This window comes from Notolepis coatsorum (genome assembly GCF_963971535.1).
Source record: "Notolepis coatsorum genome assembly, chromosome: 10".
Taxonomy (NCBI): domain Eukaryota; kingdom Metazoa; phylum Chordata; class Actinopteri; order Aulopiformes; family Paralepididae; genus Notolepis; species Notolepis coatsorum.
The window spans coordinates 49,240,195-49,264,070 of NC_140174.1; the positions used below are offsets into that span (position 1 = coordinate 49,240,195).

General features: G+C 42.6%; 1 protein-coding gene across 1 annotated transcript; it reads right to left on the reverse strand.

Moving 5' to 3' along the window:
• Window positions 1-702: 702 nt before the first annotated feature.
• On the reverse strand, window positions 703-22,980 carry gsg1l2b (gsg1-like 2b; the record flags this gene model as incomplete). The annotated part of the gene is made up of 5 exons (XM_084322694.1): window positions 703-1,003; window positions 2,142-2,253; window positions 17,994-18,146; window positions 20,916-20,963; window positions 22,680-22,980. 5 exons carry the CDS (start codon window positions 22,978-22,980, stop codon window positions 703-705), a joined length of 915 nt encoding a protein of 304 aa, XP_084178820.1.
• Between the last annotated feature and the right edge of the window lie 896 nt (window positions 22,981-23,876).

Below are 23,876 nucleotides of genomic sequence, written 5' to 3' on the forward strand. Positions count from 1 at the left end.
AGCTTGTCAATAGAGCTAGGTTTTCTCTATAAATTGGCTTGGGGGTTCAGGGTGGTTCACAGGGTACAAACTGGATCTGTTACCCTGGGTCAGGAAGAGAGGCCAGATCCATCCGATACCTCTATCGGTCGACATCCGTTTTGAATAATTTTCCAATGAATTGAGTGCCATCCTTTAGTATCAATTCAGTCCGTTTGAACTTTTGGTGGACTGACGGGCACATCCGGCGTCCATTTAGCCAATCATAATGGCGATGCATAATGTTAGCAATACATTAGGCTCAATTACATTTAATCTAATTTAAAAACAAACAACAGACACACAGTTCTTTACGATAGATGAATCTGTCCGCTCCCTCAGGGCCAGTGTCCCTCTTCAACATCACTGCTCTTTTTTCAAAGACAGGATCAGGGAAAGACTGGGATCTGTGTTCAGAACCAATGTTACCCCTGGGCAGTACTCAACCGACCTATCTCAAACCCCACCCTCTTTTCTTGATCCTCCAAACACAGCCCGTCGTTTCCCTCAGACAAACGTCTGAGGAAAGCGACAGTTGTGATTGGAGGATCAAGGAAAGAGGGTGGGGTTTTGAGACAAATCGACACACGTTCATGTTCAGATAAGAAGGTATGGATTAGGCCTGCTGCAAGAAAACTGCCTGGTTTGGGGTCAAACGGTCAAATGTCGGCCCTCCCTCCTCCCTCAGCAGTACTCCTCCACCTGCGGGTTGGGCAGGTCATTGAGGTCCAGGAAGACGGAGGTGTTGGAGAGCTTCCGTCCGTGGGAGGACAGGTCCAGGAGCTCCTCGGCGGTGCTGGGGACGGAGCTGATGTACATGTCCCACACCTGGTCCGGAGAGTCCAGCTCCAGCAGCTTCTGCTTGATCTTCAGGTTCTTCTCGATGTTCCGGCGCTTATGCTTGAACTCCAGGATGGTCTTGGTGTAGCGGTTGATGGTGGTGACCGATGACGCCATGCAGGCCGTGAAGGAGCACCACGCCAAGCTGCAGGGGGGGGGGACAGAAGACATGTGACCTTTGACCTTCACTTCATTTAAGACACATGCACATTATTCATTCGTTCATTCAGGCCTCGGCTGGGATCGATGCACTTTCGACAATTAAAACTGTTTTAGAACAGGGCGGTCAGGTGGCGTAACGGAGATTGCGTTCGTCACCAAACCCCGGAGCGGCTAGATTCGCCTGTTCGAATCCAGCTCACAGCTCCGGGGTTGTCACCAGCTTGGCTGGCCGTTCACACTAATACAATTGGCAGTATTAGAGGGTGGGAGAAGCTGGTGGGGTGGGTCCGGGTCGTTGTAAACAGCGACTCCTACAGTTCGGTCGGGGCGCCTGCTAAGCGCGGATAGGACTTGAGTGGGATAGTGTGATCCTTCCACACGCTACGCCCTCTCAATGAGAATCCGCGCTGCCAGGTGAAAAGAAGCGGTTGATTGGCTGGACGTGTGTCGGAGGAAGCACGTGGTAGCCTCCACTCTCCCAGACCGACTGTGGGGGGTAAGTGCGCAGCGACCAGGAAGGGGATTGGGAATTGGCATAACGACTAACATTGGGATGGGAGAAAATCGGAGGAAAATGGAGGGGGAAAAAGATAAAAAAAAAAAAAAAAAAAAAATGTTTTAGAATAGAAATCGCTGTTTACTTGCTCACGATAGAACGCTCAATTCTCATGTCACTGAAAATGTATCCTATTTATAGTAATATATTTCATTTATATAGCACACTTTAAACTCAGTGAGATCTCAGGGTGCTTCGCAGCCGAAGGAGAATAAAAAAACATTTAAATAAAAGGTTTAAAACATGAAAACATTCAAATGAATAAAATAAAAACATAAGAATAAAAAAGGTTTAAAACATAAAAACATTTCAAATGAATAAAATAAAATAAAATAAAAAACATAAAACATAGGAGCAGATTAAAAAACAGGCCCTAGTGGAAAGCAGAGTAAAATAAATGGGTTTTAAGGCTGGCTTGAAGGCAGCAAGGGAGTCTGAGGCCTTGATGGATCCTGGCAGCTGATTCCACAGGTGGAAAAAGCACAGTATCCTACCTATAGTATCCTAATATAGTCAATTAGCAGATTGTGGAAATGCATACTGCAGTGTGTGTGTGTTTGCTCACATGTACGACCAGCTGTAATCCCACGTCTGGGGCTTCCAGTCCTCCGGGCCGAGGCTGACAGTGAGCTGGAAGGCTGTGGTGTACATCATGTGGGCCACCATACCTAACAGACCTGACAGACAGAGAGAGAGAGAACTGATAAAGTACCACGGATAACACGGGTTGAATAAAGAATAGAGGGAATGCAGTCTACAATATACTGTAGTACTCCATTACATTATTACCACAGACATCAAGAACCAGGCGATTGTAAATAAATGACAACCATAGCCAAGGAGCTGCGTTTACAGCAGTGTGCCATTTTGGTACAGTTATAGCATGAATATCTGGCTCTGCTACAGTTTACCACAGGAATACTGACACTTTTGAAGAGGATATACCTTTGTCAGCAGACAAAGAACATTGTACAGTTCCTTTCTTTCACCACTGGGTGGCAATGTTATATTACGTGGTGCTAAAAGCTCCACTGTGAAGCCTTTGTGAAGAAACTAAGCAGTACTGTCCACTGTCATGTTAGATGTTTCAAATTTAATTTAGATTTGATTCATATTCAATTCGATTTTCCACTTTCCTATCAGACCTATAATTTGATATCCGTGAGTAGAAAATGTGATCCCCCCCCGCCAAAGCCCCCCCCCCCCCTCACACACACACACACACACACACACACACACACACACACACACACACACACACACACACACACACACACAGCTGTGTCCAGCTGATTGTCTGTTCGAAATGACCACTTTGTGCTTATTCATGTCAAAACAACACTTTTGGGTTGTGTGATTATCATGTCTGTGAATCAGACCTACTGCTGCTGTGAACTGACTTTGTAACAAGCCCTGCTTAATAAAAGCCCCTGACAACATCACAGAGACACTCAGACGTCCGTATCGACAAGCGGGGACAAGAAGGACAAGAAGGAACAGACTGGGACAACAGCAGACGGCAACCTTGAGAGCTTTATCAGTCCGTCCCCTGTCCCCCGTCTGTACGGGACAAGACTGCCGTCAACCAACTTGAGACTGGGGGAAAGGTTTGTCTTGTCGGATGGAAAATTGGGATGGAACTTACAATTTGATTAGATCATTTGGGTCATGATTTGATTTAAAATAGATTCTCAATTGATACAGATTATCAGGCAGTTCAATAGATTACATTCTAGATTGCTATTAATCTTCGTGTTACAAAGCTTGTAATGTAAATTGTGGGTCTTCCTGCTTGGCTAATCTTGGCAATATGTAGGCTTTAGTGAGCTAATGAGAACATTGAAAACACAAAACTGAAATAAAATATATCCATCTTTGGATATAATCTTGATCCTTGATTGTCAACTATTTCCTTCCCACCCCTGAGAAAGAGGGAAACAAAGAGGGAGTAAGAGAAAGAAAAAGAAAGAAACAGAGAGAGAGAGAGAGAGAGAGAGAGAGAGAGAGAGAGAGAGAGAGAGAGAGAGAGAGAGAGAGAGAGAGCACGTCAGAGGACCCTTGGGCAGAAGGAGGAGAGGCCAGAGGCAGAGCCAGTATTGAGGATCGGCACGTCTCACGAGCGTCAATGTGCTCATTGTATCTTTTTGTCTCTCATGCCGCAGTCACAGCTGCTCATTGTCATTGTTGACTGCCTTTTGCTCTGCCCTGCTTTTTTCTTCCTCTCTAAAAACCGCCGGTTCTCTCTCTCTCTCTCCTCTTATCCCCATCTACTCTTCTCTGTCTGTCTCATTGTTTTCTTTGGCTAACTTACATGCCAGACTTTTGACAGCTGACGTAAGGGATTCAGCGGACCTTCATCACCCATTCCATCCATAAAAAAGGGAGCAGGAATGAAAACAGCATCTGTACCAAATCCGATTACTCTGCTTAAGCCCCCCCCCCCTCCCTGCTCATGTTTATTCTCAAAATATATTTCACCACCACAGTATTATCATATGCAAATATGATACGATATTATGCTAAATCTAAAACGGCCTTGTGTCTGGAAGCCAGAAACAAATCCTATAGTCGAGCCCTGCTGGCCTGTTCCACCATGTGGAAACTGTGCACGCTCCATTCACAGAGGAGCCGGGATATTGTATGTAGAAATCAATACATGAGCTGTTTCGAGAAAGATAACTTTTGTGTGAATTCATAGTTTATTTATTTCTTTTTAGCACAAAATCACTAAAAGAATAGACACTGTCAGAAAGGCATATGGTGAAAATCACATCATGTCTGTTTCATGTCATGTCTCTCCCATTATTCAGTTTTTTGCAGAAATGACCCAGAAATACCCAGAATTTGACCAAATTACCCCAGAAATGCCAAGTTCCCCCCAATAATATAAATAATAATAGAAAATAAGGATCCCCATCCCTTCCTAGTTTAAATAAGCATTGTTTTTAATCCTACCTATTCAACATGATGGATTACATTTAGGTTCACTCACATGGCATAACATTGTTATCATAACATAACATATCAAGACCAGGCTCCAGTCATCACTCACTGACTCATCCATACTTTTGTAACATCTCAACTGCGACTACTGCAATGAAGTCCTGGCTTGTGGTGCCCAGTAAAGCCCTAATTAGACTCCAGTATGTCCAGAACTCTACTCACACACATAAAACCCTGGGAGCACATCACCCCCACCGGCTCCCGGGTCAAGTTCTGTGTGATTTTCAAAATTCTCCTCCTCGCCTATAAGTCTCTCCATGACCATGCTCATGAATACCTCTCTGACCTCCTCCATGCCTAGACCCTCTGACACTGGACTCCTTGTCATTCCTCACACCAGACTGCATATAGTCGAGGACAGAGCCTTCAACGCTGCTGCTCCTACCCTCTGGAACACTCTCCCTGTCTCAATCCACAACACTGAGTCCTTCTCTGTCTTTAACCCTTGTGCCTCCTTAGCAACTATTTCCTGTATTTAGCCTTTTTGTGTGTGTGTGTGTGTGTGTGTGTGTGTGTGTGTGTGTACAACGGTGGATGTGTTGATGATTATGTCATGAAATTGGGTCCATTTGCTTATTTTCCATATATTTACAGAATTTGAGAAGATTATATTTTGAAAACCTCTAAAAAAGAAGTTACCAATATTAGAGGACTCTCCCTGTCTCAATCCACAACACTGAGTCCTTCTCCGTTTTTAAATCAACATTGAAGACACACCTCTTCAGCAGGGTTTTCTTTAGCTTATTTTCTTTAGTTTGTTAGGACTCCCTTCCTTTTTTGTTTTGCTTGTTTTTTCTTTCCTTTTAAATTGTAAAATGTCCTTGGGTTACTTGAAAGGTTTAAATTGGATGTATTATTATTATTATTATTATTATTATTATTATTATTATTATTATTATTATTATTATTATTATTATTATTATTATTATTATTATTATTATTATTATTATTATTATTATTATTATTATTATTATTATTATTATTATTATTATTATTATTATTATTATTATTATGAGAGAGTCACCCCCCCCCCCCCCATGGTTTCCATCTGGCATTATGAACACAGGGTCACAGATGTGCATCTAGCAAACATAATGCATAAACTGCAACAACACTAACCTCCCTACACTTTCCACCAAAAAACTGTCAACAACTCCACATAATCCAATTGTTTATTTGTACATAAAAATAAGTCTGCCTCAGCGATCTCGCCCCCCCCCCCCCCCCCCCTGTGTGTGTGAGAAAACGTCTTCCCTGCATGGAGAACTTCCACGGTCAGTGAACGGCTGGGAAATGTGTGTTTTAATGAAAGACAAGTAAATGGCATAAAGTTAATCAGCCACACAAGGAAGTTTGTGATCCAAAGAGTCATTGACCTCTCTCTCTTTCTCTTTCCCTCTCTCTCCCTCCCTCTCTCTCTCTTCATCCCTCTCTCTCTCTCCCGCTGTACTCCCCAATGATGCATGGCTTTAATATAGGTTGTTCATGGTCGACTTAACTGCTCCTTTGGAGCTCATTACAAGAGAATAAACCCCTTCTCTCTAATCGACTCACCGCATGAAAAACAAGAAACAACTTTAAATGGCCTTACTTGTTCATTCCAACATTTATGCGCACGATCGACCGCTGGTAGCGACAAGAAGGTCGTGACTCTGTACAACTAGCCATTGAGAACTTACAACTTTCATGTATTATCCTCCAGGAAGCTCTTATTAAACTTAAATTGGTTTCTAGAGCCTGTTTTCTAGAGCCAGAAACATTGAATATGATGATGTACATAAGTGGTTCTAGCATTGGTCACTGAATATAAATATCTTGGTGTGTGTGGCTCGAAGAGAAATTTACATTTCAATTCCATGTGGACAAACTTGCCTCCAAGTTGCGACAGAAAATTGGCTTCCTATACAGAAACAGAACCAGCTTTCCTTTGATTAGTAGGAAGAAAGTTGTTGAAGCAGTTTTCTTATCAGTCTTGGACTATGGCTATGTAATATATAGACATGCTGCGGCCACAACCCTTAAATCCCTGGACTATGTCTGTCACTCTACCCTCAGATTCATCACTAACAATAGACACGACACTCATCACTATTATGAGAAGATTGGTTGGCCTTCTCCGACGGAGAGGCGCAGCAAACACTGGTATTTGTTCATTTTGAACTCCAACAGTCCTTAAAGCTTGAGATTCTCCCCTCTGTTGCAGAGATATCTCAACAACTTTTGTCAATCAAGTTGTACATGTTTTAATTAATTAATTAATTTGTTATCCTTGTTTTTTGCCTCACCTTGTTGTCTTATTGGTTTTTTTTTTATCCACTTTTTCTCCCATTTTCTATTTTTCTCCCATCCCAATTTTCGTATCATCCAATTCAACCCTCCCCTGTCTCGAACGCTGTTTCTTGCCTCCCACAAGCCGGCTGCAATGTGGACTAAGTCATACATAGCACGAGTCCCCTCCGATACTCGAGGTAACAGCAGTCGCATCTTATCACCTGCGCGGCGCGATCTCTCAGTGTCAGGGGTCTGCGCTTTGGAGGGGCGCCGCCCCCATCGCTTCCTGATTCTACTGCGCAGGCACACCAACCGACCTGTAGGAGTCGCTGTCCACAACGCCCGATCCCCACCCATCAGTTTCCCACCCCCTAATACTGCCAATGTGTATTAGTACGGACGACCAGCTAAACTGAAAGCAATGTGGATCGCTGGGCTCGAACAGGCGAACCCAGCGTCTCCAGTATTCGTGGTGAGCGCCTTGCCCACTGCACCACGTAGCCGCCTTGTTGTCTTATTGTTGTGATTTTATATGCTGTGTGATTTGATATGTTTTCTATTTTTTTGTGCTTATTTCTGTATGTACACTCGAGGTGACTGTACAGTTTAAATAAAGGTTTTGAATTTAAATTCAATTCAATTAGGGAAACATTATAGTTTTCAAATTGGCATATTCCTATCCACTGTTGGGGAGTAGTTTCACTCCAAAAAACGACATAATTAAGCAAAGTTTTGCAGTAGCTTGAAGTTCAACTAAATTCAAATGTGAATAGTGATTGTAGTTGTTAGTTACTTTACTGCTATTTTGAAGTTAACAACTGGAACTACAAACTATTTTGTCTATAAAAGGAAGGAGCAAGAACTTTGAAATTGGATATTCTGACAACAAGCCCATTGTTCAGTTCAGACCATTGTTATGATGATGTTGGTAAATGGTCTAAAAAGGTGCAAGTTCAACATTTTAGTATGTTGACTGTTAACAGAAATCAAACAACCAAATCAAACGATGAAATCAAATTCAAACTGCATCTCCCACACACAATGTAGAGCAATAAACTACCGCAAAAGAAAACAAAATAAACGTCTTTAAACAAATCAAAATAGGATGAGCCCCCACTTGTCACAAACCGGCTGCACGGTTTCTGCCTAACTGTACTCTCCTCACACTGCTGCATCGCTCTGGCTTAGTGTCTATGTCCTCGGCCAGTCAGAACACTTGTTACGTTAAAAAATCCCCATCTGCCTAACTCACTCGTATGACTTGTGACTGACTTCCGAGGCTCTTTTCCAACAGTCTTGGAGGGTGACTTGGGCGGTTCTTATATGAGGCTAACGATATGGATTAGAGCGGGGGGGGGGGGGGGGGGAGCATAGTTGATAGAGTAAAAGGGGGGGGGGGGGGGGGGTTAGGTGATAGAATGGTGAGGGGGGGTCTGGGTATATTTTGTATTTTGTACTTGTTTTTGTCAGATTTTGGGTCTGTGTTTGTTGTCTTGTCATTATTGTTGTTGTCAATGTTGTGTTTGTTGTTAAAAAAAATGAATTGAAAAAAGAAATTTGATAAAAAAAAAGAAGAAGGTATCAAACTACACTAATGGCATCCCATGAGGAGAGTGCCCAGCAACGGAGCTCCGCAAGTGTTTTATCAGGGAGCCACGGGAACACCGGGCCCAGGGCCCTCATTTATCAACAGTTCTTAGAAAGTGTTCTACTTTCGTTCGTAAGCACAGAATTTAGAATGTGTGTTCGCACAAAAAAATCGGGATTTATCACAGGTGCGTAGACGTGTCCCACGCACACCGGCAAGTACTCCGTGTTGATAAATGCCACTTGTTCTACGCTCCGCGCTCGTGCACGATTTTAAGTATTTGCATATAGAACCGCCCGTAATTAACCATATACAGTAATGAACACCCCCATGAAATGTGGAAAAATTTACTAAACCGAGCGAAAGCGTGTTATGGGAGAAATACGTGACAGGCTGACAGACATGTACACGGTGATGTCGGATATTATATCTATTAACTTCCTAAAAGACCATTGCTGCCTGGACACCGCAAAACACTAATAAAGACCTTAATCACTGTTTGCCGTTGCCCGTTGGTGTCATTAATGCATGCTGGAATATGAATGCCTTTCTTCGTTTAGTTCTTTTAACGTTCGATTAATACCCAGGGATTAAAGTTATCCGTCAATTTCCTACCTGCATGGTTTAATATGATTCGTAGAGGCATACAATCTATTTTGATTAGGGATGCCCCGATCACGTTTTTTGCCACCGATACCGATCATCTTGAGCCATATCGGCGGATACCGATCGTTTTTGGTTTTATATACATTTTTTTTTTTTTAATATATACTTTTTTTTAATTTTTATAAAATATATATATTATATAATTATACTTGTAGTTGTATTATCTGCGAGACATCGCCACCACGCAACAAGTCAAAATGCTCGCTATCTCCACTGTCTGTGTGTATACTCTGCTTTGGTCAAATCACATTCAGCATGCCCTCAGCAGGGTCTGCGGCTCTGCAGATATACCCTACTCCCTCAGCTAGCCCCTTTCGTGACTGAGATGCAAGCCGGGGCTCGAATACGCATCGAATCAATGTTATAAGACATTGATATCAGGAGCTATCTGTAGCTACTGCTAGCCGGCTAGATAACGTTAAGAACTCAGTGAACTATTTAGTTTAATGGGACATTTAGTTTTGAACAGTGAGCTAACGTGAGCTAACGTGAGCTAACGGAGGTATGCACTACTAGACTATTGCTGGAGCATTTGTTGATATCAGGAGCTATCAGTAGCTAGCCGGCTAGATACCGTTAGACAATGCCTCATGTATTAAACTAAAAGTGAATAGTTGACTGGGTCATTCTGTTTAAACAGTAACGATAGCTAGGTAGCTAACGTTAGCTCACGGTCCCTGCACTAGACTATAGCAGAGGAGCCTCCTCTGTGTTTACACGGGTAAGGGAGGGGCAGGAGGAGGAGGAGGAGTGGCAGTTTGCAGCTCTGTGTGTCTACAGAACTCAGCGAGTGAGATCTCCGCTAAGAATTGGATCATGTTTTTCGATTGGTTTTCACGATCGGCGAAAATAAAGCATTATCGGAATTCATAATGCTTATACTTATTTATACTGAATATCGGCCGATACCGATCGCTGGCCGATCGATCGGGGCATCCCTAATTTTGATGTCGGTATTAGGTAGCCTATAAATTATTATTATAATTTTTTATATTAATAATTATTATATTACAATAAAAGACAGCTCCGTCTTTTAATACACACATATATTGTACAGTAACGTCAAATAAACACGTACAGTCCCCGCTGAAATAAAGGTCCTGCACGCACGTACCAGCAGTGATCTACAGCATAAAAGATAGCCACTTATACTATTCTGAGTAGATAATTCATCTGTATCGCAACAGAGTCACGGATCTGGTCGGGGCAGGTAGCATTATGTCGGGAAAATCTTTATGAAATAAACAAATGTAAAATTTAAAATGAAGTTTAGCATATTAAATCGTTTTATAAGCTTATAGCGTTTTTCGTGCTGATTTGAGAAGGGTCCAGCTGCAGAGCCGGAGAGCAACGCTCTCAGGGCCAAGATAGCACTTATACTATTTTGAGAGAGACAGCAGAGAGACAGCAGAGAGACAGACAGTGTGCGTGACAGTGTGCGGTGGTTGCAATTCCCCCTCCTCCTCGCAGCCAGTCGTACAGTCTCTACTAGGAGGTGGTCCAGAGGGGGGAGGGGGGGTGAGTCTCTACTAGGAGACTAGTAGTCACACACACACACACTGTGGAACAGTGTCTATCTGTCTGTCTGTCTGTCTCTCTGCTGTCTCTCTCAAAATAGTATAAGTGCTATCTTGGCCCTGAGAGCGTTGCTCTCCGGCTCTGCAGCTGGACCCTTCTCAAATAAGTACGGAAACGGCTATAAGCTTATAGCTCCAATTTGGGTCCCAAATTGCGTTACAAATCAAGGAGGTGTCTCGGGTAGCGGACTCTAGTTAATATTATGTTCTCTCTGCAATTAGACTGCCCCTCATTCATTCATTCATCCCTATCTGCTATCTCTGAAAACAGTTCCCCCGCGAGCGCAGTCAGTGCACCCGATAACGCTATATATAAACCATGCTGCATTCATTTGGAGAGAAAGACCTATTCCAAATGCTATATTTATAGGGTTTGACAATAATTACACTACTGTCGCTATTTTACAATGAACTATAATGAATTACAGGTCATCATACAGAACACGCCAGTGTTGAAACTAATGCACGGAAGCTTATTTCCGCGTTGCAATATTCATATTCTACCACCGGGCGCCAGGTACGCACGGTCGGAGCTGTGCGTAAATATACGCACAAAGTCAAGCACAAGTTCAAATTGATAAGTCCCACACTTTGCTTAGAAATGATCGTACGCACGGGTTACACACATATCTGTGTGTACGCAACGTTGATAAATGAGGGCCAAGGTGTTTTCCGTTCTGCTGATCAGTGCTCCAGCCACACCCACCTCCAGTACCTGTCAAGACATCCCATCAATAGGCGGACAATGGTCAGACAGAGTGGAAGGGGTCGTAACAGTTCCTAACACTTTATTTCTGTGAAGAACCCAGAGAGGGTTATTTGGTGTTGTTTGACATATGACGGTAGGCAGCTATTAACGGGTTCAGCGCCAGAGGTTGCTGTGGGCGTATGGCCGTGTGTGCCAGCGCTTTGTTCAATGGGGATAAATGCCGGTGTTTGCAGTGCTAAAACTATATTAAATATTATAGCTATGGATCTAATAACATAGTCGATTGTCAGTGAGTTCTGGTCAACATGCAAAAAACAGATAGTTTTTCACCCATACATTTCCGTTTTATACCGTGGTGAATATGAGTATAGTTTTAGAGAAATTCTGTGTAATCCCAGGAAACGCCAGCAAACAGCGTTTTACTGAATTTCATTATAAATCGTGCCATTCATCGCCTGGATCGATAATCAATCTGAGATCAACGCTAGATTATCGGTATTATGTTTCATCATGCATGCATGAAAGGGTGGGGGTGGAGGTAGTTTTTCTATGCTTCGATCGCCACCAACGGAATACGCTACACAGTACATTACAGACACACGCTCCGATCGCGGGGAAATAATTATCAGATCAACGCAAGATTGATAACATATAGCCCTTACCATGTCTATGATGTACTGCAAAAAGAATAATCCAATTATCTGATCGCCATTCCAAATACTGATCGCGATCGTGTTTCCAACGCATTGAACATGAATGGGGGGGGGGGGGTGACCCTCGTCGATGCATCCGTTATAACCGCTTGTCTTGCCCGAGTATTTAGACCCCGCCCGCAAGCCGCAGCTCGGCCCAGACAACAAGCCACATAGTTTCAAATGGAGTGCAAGGCGTTAGGCGGCGGTATTGGACGTTTGCGATCTCAGACCCATTCCCAATGATAACATCAGGCTGGATGGATGAATTATGAATGGATATAGCGAATAAAAGAAATAACGATGAAAACCTGACTTTTCTCGGGTTTGGCGCCCAACGTTCGGCGAGTTAACCCGACTTATGTCGGGTCTGGTGTCCAATGTGTTAAAGTAAGAAGCGTGCACTTTGCAATAAAAGTCAATTGAGTGATATACTATATTTTGTTATAATTTGTTATGTTTCATATTATGTGGATTTGATCATTTTTACAAGGCAGTTTGAACGACTTTTTCCAACTAACTGGAATGTTTTGCAATACACAATACAAATTTAATTCATTCATATTTATTGGTCAGTTTAAATCGTTAATAGCAAACCACTTCACCACAGTCTGCAGTTGTTTTTAGTCATTTGAAATGTTTAATCGATTGACTTTCTGCTTTTAAATATTTTTTATTATTATTTTTTATTATGTTTTGTATTTCTCAACATCATTGTAAATGAGAGCTTGCTCTCAATGATCCTTCAAGATTAAATAAATATTGAATTAATTAATTATCTTTAGTTAACCAAACTATATTTATCTTGAAGGTAGATTTGCTGTACAGTAGTTCAACTCCCTCCAGTGTGAAGTAATTGGTAGCTTGCAGAGTTATGTATAGTATAGCTTCCCCAACACTGCTCCTATCTTGTCCAGGCACGACCCTTACAGCAAGGTTATTCTGAGGTCATCCGCTACATCCCCCCTTTACCAGCTGAATCCGTCTAGGAGGGTTGTGGCTGCATGCGCTCTTCTCTCAGAGGCTCTCTAGGATCCTTCCTCAATCTGTCACGTCAAAAGCCAATCAAAATGCACAGTCATCATCGCTGTCCAGTAGACTTTCATCCACTGCCGACTGTCTGCCCAGAGCCTTATGGTCAGGATTCCTTTTCACAGAGTGGATTAGCGGGAAGGTCAGCATTAATTCCTCCATCAAGGCGGGACTAGAAATTGGCTGACAAGCTCATCAAGGGGCCAGACAAGCAGGCCAATGGTATAATCCAACTCAAGCCCAATAATTTTCAGCACAGTATTTCAACAGTCTTTATGGATGTGTCATGACCCGATCGTTTCGGTTATTAGGTTGATTAGGTTACTGAAGAAGTAAAGCTCCAAATTAGACTCCCATTCCACATGACTACCCACTCCTCCCGTACCCTTCCCACCAATGTCTATTTTGGCACTCTCCATCACAACACAATAGTGATTCTACCTGTACCCAGTTCATCAATGTGCATCTCAGCTGTTCTAAACAGTGGTGTCTAGTAGGACACAATCAACCGGCGCACAGCAACAGCAGTTTGTTTGGAATGAATAGAAGACTAACTGCATGCCTTTTCAAGAGGGAAAGCAAGTCAACACCATGCAAAAACACAACAGCAATGGTCGCTTATCACCAATAGATGTCTCCAAAACAAAACAAAAATGAGGATTGTAGATTACCACTTTAATGTCTTTCCAGGTGATTGGATCTAGACACTACCTAGTAGGGCTGTTTGATTAATCAAATTTTTATTAATCGATTTTGTCTTCCCACGATCATGAAAACAAGGTAATCTACGTAAAACGATTATTGTGCAGCATGCCGTGTTGCTCTCATTTGGTCCTGTGTTATAAATGTAGCGCACCCTTCCTTCACAGCAGTGCGCTGCACGCCTCCCAAACAGTAGTTTTAGCTTGTGTCGAGACTGTTGACACGTTTCTCCAGTTATTTTGAAATGTCTTTGGTAACTTGTAGAATATGACAGAAAGGCAGCCTTTGGTCAAGAAGAAAGAAATTTGTCGTCACATGATGCAGGGCTCGACAGTGCGAGCGTTTCACTCACATTTGCGACTAACGTGGTCACGTCAGCTGAGCAGAAACTCTTGTTTACTTTTCCTAGAACATGGCTAACAGCAGCAAACGCTTCTCAAGTCAACGATTGGTTGAACTTCACCTGCTGCAAGAGTATTTTGTGCAACAAGGAAGCACCTGCAATTAGTGTTGCACGATACACCGATACTAGAAAAGTATCGCAATACCCAGCTGTTAAAAGCGGTTCAATACACCTTTTAATTAGTATCGCTACTTTTAGAATAATAGCCTGATGCTGTATTTTGATCGCTGTATATGCGTAAATGTGCGCTGTGTGCCTAAAGTCAAGATTCAACAGTGCATTTGCAACTAAAATAGCGAACCGGAAAAATGATTTAGGAGCACATGTGACTGATTGATTGATTGATTGAAAACTTTATTAACAGATTGCAGAATGGGTACAATACAGTACAGCTCAATACACACAATTGTTAAGGGGATGCAGACCAGAGAAAGACTTTCGTCTTGTTTACATCAGGGTCCCCCATTTTCAATTCATCAGGACATATATGACATACATGACATACAGATAGTCAGTACTGCTACATCTATACATTTATGACATACCAGATTTGCAAATACAGTACTGTTTGTGACACAGAAGGAGTCAAGAAAAGGGAGTATATACATTTGACGTAGAAACTGTACATTGGAGGAGGTTGGGTGGGGGGGGGTTGGGTACACTGGGATATTGACAACCATACTGGGTAATTTACATTGGAGGTGGTTGGGGGGGGGGCACACTGTATAAACAAGCAAAACTGTACATTGAGGGGGGGGGGGGGGGAGACTCTGTACAAACAAACAAAATTGTACATTGGACTATTGACAAAACCATACTAGGTAAATGACTGTACATTGGAGGGGGTTGGGTTAGGATATTTACAGGGGCCAGTGTTGAATTGCAGTCTCCCGTAGGTGTCTCTTGAGAGAGGTTTTGAAAGTGGGTAGTGATCCACATTCCTTTACAGCTTTGGGTAGGGCGTTCCACATTGATGTGGCATAATTGCGAAACGTGTTTAGTCCCTTATTTGAGCCGAATCTGGGTTTAACATGATTTGTGGAGCTCCCTCTGGTGTTGTGATCGTGGTATTCACTGACCTTTGGGAAGTATTTTGCCATGTACATGGGTACCTTGGTCGTGTAGTGTATCTTGTAGACCAGGCCCATTGCAAGTTGCTGTACTCTGTCATCTACTCTAAGCCATCCTAGGTTGTCAAAGTGGGCAGGGGTGAGGTGGGTTCTAGGAGTAAGGTCAAGCAGTAGTCTGACCAGTTTGTTTTGAGATGTTTGTAATTTTGTTTTTAGCGCCTTTGAGGTGCTTTGGTACCATGAGGTGCAAGCATAGTCGTAGTACCCCTGAATGAGTGCTCCTGCCAGAGTCTTCAGGGTATTCTTGTTTACCAGAGAGGAGATCCGGTACAAGAATCGAGTTCGTTGGTTGACTTTTTTTATTACATTGGATGCCATTTTGTCACAGGAGAGATTAGCCTCTAGGATGGAACCCAGGTAGGTAATTTCATCTTTCCTTGTGACAATATTGTCACCCACTGTAACTGAGAAGCCGTCGGTCTTGCTGAGTTTGTTATTTGAACCGAAGAGAATGGACTCTGTTTTGCCCATGTGTAATGATAGTTTGTTATCAGCGAGCCATATGCAGATTCTGCCTAGTTCCGAGCTGAGGGTTTTTTCAACCTGTAACTTGTTCTTGACAGTTTGATGACCTAAATTAACATTAGCTGCTAATGTCAACTAAGCTGGTCCAAAACAGTTCTAACTGATCCTGGAGTGAGTGAGGGAGGGGAGGGGCCGAGTGAGTGAGGGAGGGGAGGGGCCGAGTGAGTGAGGGAGGGGAGGGGCAGAGTGAGTGAGTCTTATACATTTTCTCTCTCATACATTTTCTATAGGCTACTCTTTTTTACATGAATTAAAGGGGAACTATTTTACTATTTCTTTCACTATTTGGGCACTTTTACACAATTCCTGTGAGTTTATGGAACACCTCTGTAATATTTTTTTTTTTTAATTCATTGTTTTGTATTTCTAATCAAGTCCTCAAAAACAGCATTTTTCTACCTGAAGATCTTAAGCTGTTTTGAGGCTGGGCTCCTAAACCACTGTGTGGCCTTCGAAGCATCTGGGACATTAACATGCAGCGGTGTCTATCTGACATCACAAATCATCACATTTTCAGATGACTCAGTTCAGTGAGGGTGAATATTGTGAGAGGAGAATTGGAAGAATGCGCCAATATGAGAATTAGAGACATAGATCATATTAATATAAGTCCACATAGCTAGGAAACAATGCTAAACACTGAAAAAGGCCATTTATAAGATAGTTCCCCTTTAAGCTAACAATCCTGATTCCTGAACCTATTTTATTCAAAAGGAAGATATTGATCATCTTTTTTAATATAATGTTATCTCCTGTGCTGGCACAAGCACTAACATAGTTTGGAGTGGAGCGATTACACATAATATCAAATTTTTTAATTAATGCAGGACCTGTTGCGGAGGTAACTTGTAGTAACTTGGACATTAGCTAAAGTATATAGCTCAGCAGCTGAAACAGAATAATCATATTATTTACGTTTCAACAGCGTCAAAATATCAATTATAATATTGTATTATTATATTATATAATTATCCTGCAGTAGCAACACTAGCGCTAACATTACAACAATGTTAATGTTACACTCAGGTTATACTATTTCCTGTGCTGCACATGCACTACCGAGCGTGGATGTGGAGAGAGGTCTGGATATGTGAGACACTAGAGTGTAAGAATATGCTGACAGCTGACATTCGACTTTTATATTAGAGGGACCCAAAACGAACGATGCAGGTTCACAGAGCACCCTACCACAGTTCATCCCCAGACACCCCTATTAGAGAAACCGTTCATTTTGGCTATGAAGGGGAAGAGGAGCACAGAAAGAGTGGATGAATGTCACTGAACACTGATTTAAGGATTTAAGTGATTTAAAGGAACACGCCAACATTTTGGGAAATTCGCTTACCGTCTTCTCCAGAGAGAGACAAGAAGATAGATACCAGTTTCCTCTCTGTGCGTTCAGTAGAAAGCTATCTGGCTGCATGTTAGCCTAGCTTAGCACAATGAATGGAAGCGGACAGTGACGGGTAGCCTTCGGGAGAGGTGTTAGTTGGACAATGCCTAGGCTACCCGTCAGCCAGATAGCTTTCTACTGAACGCACAGAGAGGAAACTGGTATCTATCTTCTTGTCTCTCTCTGGAGACGTTTGTGTTCTTTTAAGTAATAGATAAGCAAAATGCATTACCATCCACAGCGATATGAATGGATTTAAGCCTCCTTTGATACATTCCTGTCATAATGCATCAGAAACGGATGGTAACAACTAGGCTAAGTTACAGCAGGTTAAGAGAAAAAGATACCTTCATGTCATGATTCACAATTTACTAACTATAGCCTAAATCTGCCAAGAATGAAAAGTAGAATCGTTTTGGTTCTTGATATTTCATTTTATTTCATTCTTCCACCACAAATATTAGAATTGGAACAGAGATTCGATAAGAACCGATATTCGATAAGCAGAACCAGGACCGAAATAGTTCAAATCGAAAGGATACCCAGCCCTCCTGAAAAACGTAAGCGTCATCAAGCCCTGTGATGTTTTCAAATCAATGAGTAATTGTGTTTAATAATCGTGATTTCAATATCAATCAAAATAACGACGATTCTTTTTTTTTGTCATAATCGAGCAACCCTACTACCCAGTAACAAAAACAATCATGAAGACATGAAGTAATTTACCTGAAAGCACAGTGAATATGGCAGCGAAGGCATTGAGCTTGAGGCCGTTGATGACGTTGCCGAAGTGACACACCTCTATGGACATAAGGATGCCCCCGGTGGCCAGCAGGAGAATATACAGGCACTCTGCCACGATACACAGCCACAAGACTCCTACGGAGAGAGATTGGAATGGGAAAAGGCAGGGGAGGGGGGGGGTGACGAGGGAGGACATAAGGTCGAGGGAATGATGGAACGGGCAGAGGGAGATGGGGAGCGGGGGAGGGGAGGAGAGGCAGGGAGAGGTGAGATAGAGAGCAAATACGGACGAGGTTAGGGAGGGTGGCTGGCAGGAGAGTGGGATCATGGTACGGGATAGGGGGGGACATGAGGGGAGGGGTGAGCGCTGGATGGTGGACCAGTGGCCCGCTCACCCATATCATTAACCTTCACTGTCAGCGAAAGCCACTAAGAGACATGCAACATACCGAGCCATTATATACCATACATCACCCAGTGTAATGACTGCCGTATGGATATATGGATTTGAAAAAACTGTTAGCTGTAGAAGCGCCGTGTATCCCCACCGAGGATGGGCAGCTACTCCCTGCTTAGTTCACAAGCTTGACTAATGTCTGTTGGTAGGACTGTACCCTATGAGCGATGAACAGATTCCTAACCTGAAGCAAAGAACACACAGAGATAGTACATCGGCTCTCTTTTCTACCAGAAGTAAATTGGATGTTATACATTAATCATAGACAATTTGTTCATTTATATTTCATAGTAAGATTGGGAAGTCAAAAGCATTGCCGTGGGAATCCACAGACATACCGTCTTACACAGTTATGATTAGGATTCTTTAATGTTTCTCTTTTAAAATCTGTATGATGTTTTAATGATGTTTAATGATGTTTGGTGCAACACTTTTTACTTAGCAGTAACCACAGTGTGGCTGCTGTTCCTGCAGATATTAAAATAATTATAATTATTATAATGGCATGTCTCTTTCGCACCTGTCGTAACAATACCTATTTAGACACTGAACATGTCAGTGGGTTGAAGCCCTCAATTGGACATCTATAATCACATCATTCAGAGCGAGCGAAGGCCAAGTGCACCGTGATAGGATCTCGAATACACATCCAGCCGTGGCTATTCTCTCAATGTCACAAAAGGTCTCGTTTCATTTCGGAGTGGGTGCCTTTCTGCCCATCTTTGGATGAGTCTTTTGCATAGAGAGAGACACAGAACCAGACGTGGAGAGGACGTGAGGACGAGTGGCGAGGTCGTACGTACCACAATATTGGTGCGGTGTTGTTGTTGTTGATGAGAGTGGCCCAGAGCCAGAGACACACTATCCCATCATCTCTCACACAACCGAGAGGAGACTCTTCTTACTAGGAGAGGCTGATTGTCCGATTGACCGACTCACCGCTTGATTGATCACCTTGATTGTGTGATTGATTATTTAAACATTGCGCCAATAAGTACACCTTCACAGGGAGTGAATCTGAATCACGCAAACGGTGCACTGCGATTGTTTAGTTTTGTTTCGTTTATTAGGATCCCCAATTAGCTACAGCATTTCAGTAGCTATTCTTCCTGGGGTTCACAAAAAAAACTTGCATTGTGACCGTGCAACATAATAATACTAATACAACATGACATACAGTAACAAGTAAACAGGACAAAGGACTAGTACACACACACAGACATAATACTTACATCATATCATATAACATTACAAGTAATCAAGACAAAGGACTAGTACATACACACAGTCACGGACACACAAGACAAGCTCCAATAAACAATAATCCAATATACAATAATCAACTATGTGAAATAGCTAAGAATACTTAACTGTACACAATTATATGCCCACACGTTTTTTCATACACACCTAACTTAACACCTAAGCTAACTAAATTTATGTTGATACATAATGATGTTGTTGCAATTGTTGTGGATAGCAAATGTCTACCCCTCCCATCCCCATTGTCCACTATCCTGTGTCCCCCCCCCCGCAACCATTTAACCTATCAAATGGAGCCCCCCCCCCCCCGTTTCACACTATAAAGGGCTCCTCCCGACACCAATCTGTCTTCTCTACCTGGGTAATTTCAGCTGATCACCTGGGGCGGAAGCCTCAGCCATGTATCTAACTATCTTGTATATATTCTATCTATCTGGCTAATAAACCTTATTAACTGGACCTCAGTTGACTGAGCACGTTCTTCATGATATTCATGATATCCTACACAATGCATAGTCTCAAAAAAGTGAGTAACTCACTTTTACAATCACATTTGAAAAGCATAAAAAACTACTTTCATACATTTCAATAGTTTCTACATCTGTTCAAATATCCCTTGTCAAAATATGCCGCTTTAATATAATTCTAAATCATATTTTACTGTTTTCTTGTGTGATATGTCTAGGGAGTGAATTCCATTCATGCATCTTTTGTTCTTATATATTCCTGCATCAACGTCCAATCTCAGGGAGGATTACACATTATTCCATGTTTATCAAATGCGTTTGAGTTCATATTGCATGTCTGAGGTGAAACTGTGTCTGATATTGAGGGGGAAGCAGTAGTCACAACCGTGGACTGACACTGATCTTGTTCTCTCATGCTATAGTGGAAAACCTCAAATGGGGATCACACATTTCTATTGCTATGTGATTAAAAAATAAAGTTAAAATATATTTAGTTTTTAAGAATTCGTAAAGGATAGGCAAAAATAAGCATGTGCTTCAGCCTATTCCTTTTTTTCGGTCGTTGGTTTTGGATTTTGTGTGTGAGCTTGCCTTGAATATGTACATTTGTGATATTTTTTTTTGTAAGTCCACATGGGTGTGTTTGATTTGTCTGTAAACAAGACCGAAAAATAAACTTCATTCATTCAGTTGCCATTTGTAGAAACACAGGCTTACCTCTTTCATTTGAAGGTGCGACATCCAGGAAACTTCTACAGTTCTCACCTGAAAAACATGAACACAACCTCAAATGTAATTTGTTGATTTCATTCACACACAGGGTGGGGGCACTGTATGGCATTCAGAGGCAGATGCTGATCAACACATCAGGATATCATCAGTTTCCAGCATGAGAGAGCTATGGTCACAGTGTGGCACGCAGGTAGACTGGTATGGTGACAGTGTGTGGCACACAGGCAGCATAGGTATAGGGAGGTGTAGTGGTTACGTCATTGCCGCTTTCCGTGTTCCACCCTCTGTCCAACGCAATGTATTTCCCCATTGCCCATTTCTAAATCGTCTGGTTTAAGACAAATAAAGCATTAACATTTGCATGGTGTACCTTTCTGTGCTTATTCATCCACAATCTATAGCTCAACATGAAAATATTCGCAATTAATCATTTAAAAAAAATCGCCAAATTTTATTTCAACCAAAAATGCTTAAACAATAATGTTAGTGATAGAAGGGAACTCATTTTATGCAAAAATGGAAAGCTTTTCAATTTCCATGTGGCAGAATTGTTACAATAGCCGATAATCCATTTTCCCAATGATAAATCCCTATACGGGTGGAACAACCAGTGACGTCAGACTACACCTCCCTATGGTGACAGTGTGTGGCACGCAGGTAGCTATAGGTATGGTGACAGTGTGTGGCATGCAGGTAGCTATAGGTATGGTGACAGTGTGTGGCACGCAGGTAGCTATAGGTATGGTGACAGTGTGTGGCACGCAGGTAGCATAGGTATGGTGACACTGTGTGGCACGCAGGTAGCTATAGGTATGGTGACAGTGTGTGGCACGCAGGTAGCATAGGTATGGTGACACTGTGTGGCACGCAGGTAGCTATATATGGTGACAGTGTGTGGCACGCAGGTAGCATAGGTATGGTGACAGTGTGTGGCACGCAGGTAGCTATTGGTATGGTGACAGTGTGTGGCACGCAGGTAGCTATTGGTATGGTGACAGTGTGTGGCACGCAGGTAGCTATAGGTATGGTGACAGTGTGTGATAGTCTATTACTTCTGTCTCAAACAAATCCATAAAACCAAGCAATGAAAATCAGGATTTGATCCAATCTGTGTGTGGGCTCCTTTGTGCCACAATGGGCTCAGAGCCTCAGACCCCCCACCAGCAGCATGTATACATCTCTTTGCCTTAAATCCAGTTCATAACAGCTATCTGACCAAAATGATGTTGGATTTCTTTTTCATACTGCAGACAGTATATTAAGGTTGTAATCACATCTGGGCATGCTTGTGACAGATGCAGACACCAGGCATTCCTACATACAGTTAGAGGATGTGCAGGTCTCAGCTGGTTTAGCTGAAGCAGATATATGTTGCAGCTATATGTTTTATTTATGTGTTGATTTTTTATTGAACTGTGTAAAATGTATCATCAATGCATTTCATATAACGGGCCTACTGTGCTTACTTACAGTATGTAGGCTCATTTACGTGTTTTTCTTTGTGTGTGTGTGTGGGGGGGGGGGGGGGGGATTACGCAGAGATTATTCATGATTTACAACATGAAAATAAATCAGCCCATTTGCACCTTTAACCTCTAAACTAATACCTTCATACGTTAAGGATTAACCTGATGACAACCAGACGTTTACAGTTAGGCAGCCTGAGCCAACTAGTCTCCATTGCGCACAAGTCCGGGCTTTTCAGCCTGCGCGCTGAAAGTTCAATCGGCAGGTCGGTGCCACACTTACCGGTCATGTCGACGTTCTGCTCGCACGAGTACCAGATGCCAGTGTGGAACTTCCTCAATAGGTACTTGTCCTCCCCAGTCTCCCAGATGTACTGGACCAGTCGGGTGTCGTTGACGTTCGAACTGTTGTACCGCATGCAGAACGGCTTCTTGGTCATCGTCTGCCCGGTGCAGAACGGCTTGACCACTTTACGCGTGCCTTCGCACCAGTAGCTGGTGGTGAGCGCGGACACGGCGAGAAACAAGGCGACGAAGTTCAAGGTAAGAGCCAGCGAGGCTCTCCGCCGCCGGCCTAACCCCATCACGGCGAGGGGAGTGAAGGCACAGTGTGCTGATCCTGGTGTTTAACAACACAGTATTTGGAGGCTTCTCCTCAAATCCTCATAATCCGGCTTCCATTACTATATCCGCGGCTAATTACCGCGGTGCGTCTAGCCTCTGCTGCGCGCTTCTCAGATGTGCGCCTCTGTGCGGCTGATTCCTTCATTTTGTACACCCCCCCCCCCTCACCCACCTCCCCCCTTCAACCCCCTCTCTGCTTTCGGTCACTCCCTCTGTGGTTATAGATGCCGCTCCGAACTCTGCATTGTACAACCCAGTTGTACAGTAAATGACCAAGTAAGGCTTTGTCAACATTCCAATGTACAGTGTAAAATGTGTGTGTGTCCCCTACCCAACCCCCCCCCCCCCCCCCACCTCCAATGTACAGCCCTCACCCAACCCACCCAACCCCACCCCACCAACCTCCTCCAATGTACAGTTTCTACGCCAAATGTATATACACTCCTTTTCTGGACACTTTTGTATCACAAACAGTACTGTATTTGCAAATCTGATATGTCATAAATGTATAGATGTAGCAGTACTGTCTATCTGTATGTCATGTATGTCATATATGTTATGATGAATTGAAAATGGGGGACCCTGGTGGAAACAAGACGAAAGTCTTTCTCTGGTCTGCATCCCCTTAACAATTGTATGTATTGAGATGTACTGTACTGTACCCATTCTGCAATCTGTTAATAAACTTTTCAATCAATCAATCAATCAAGAGTTTTATAATATAAAAGCGTGATATCTGATATAGATATACAGTGATTTTATTGTATTGTACAGAATACATTTTTCAGGGACAATATGAAAAAGAGCCCACTATAATTAAATTAATTTAGACTCACTCCACCCAAGAAGTTATAGG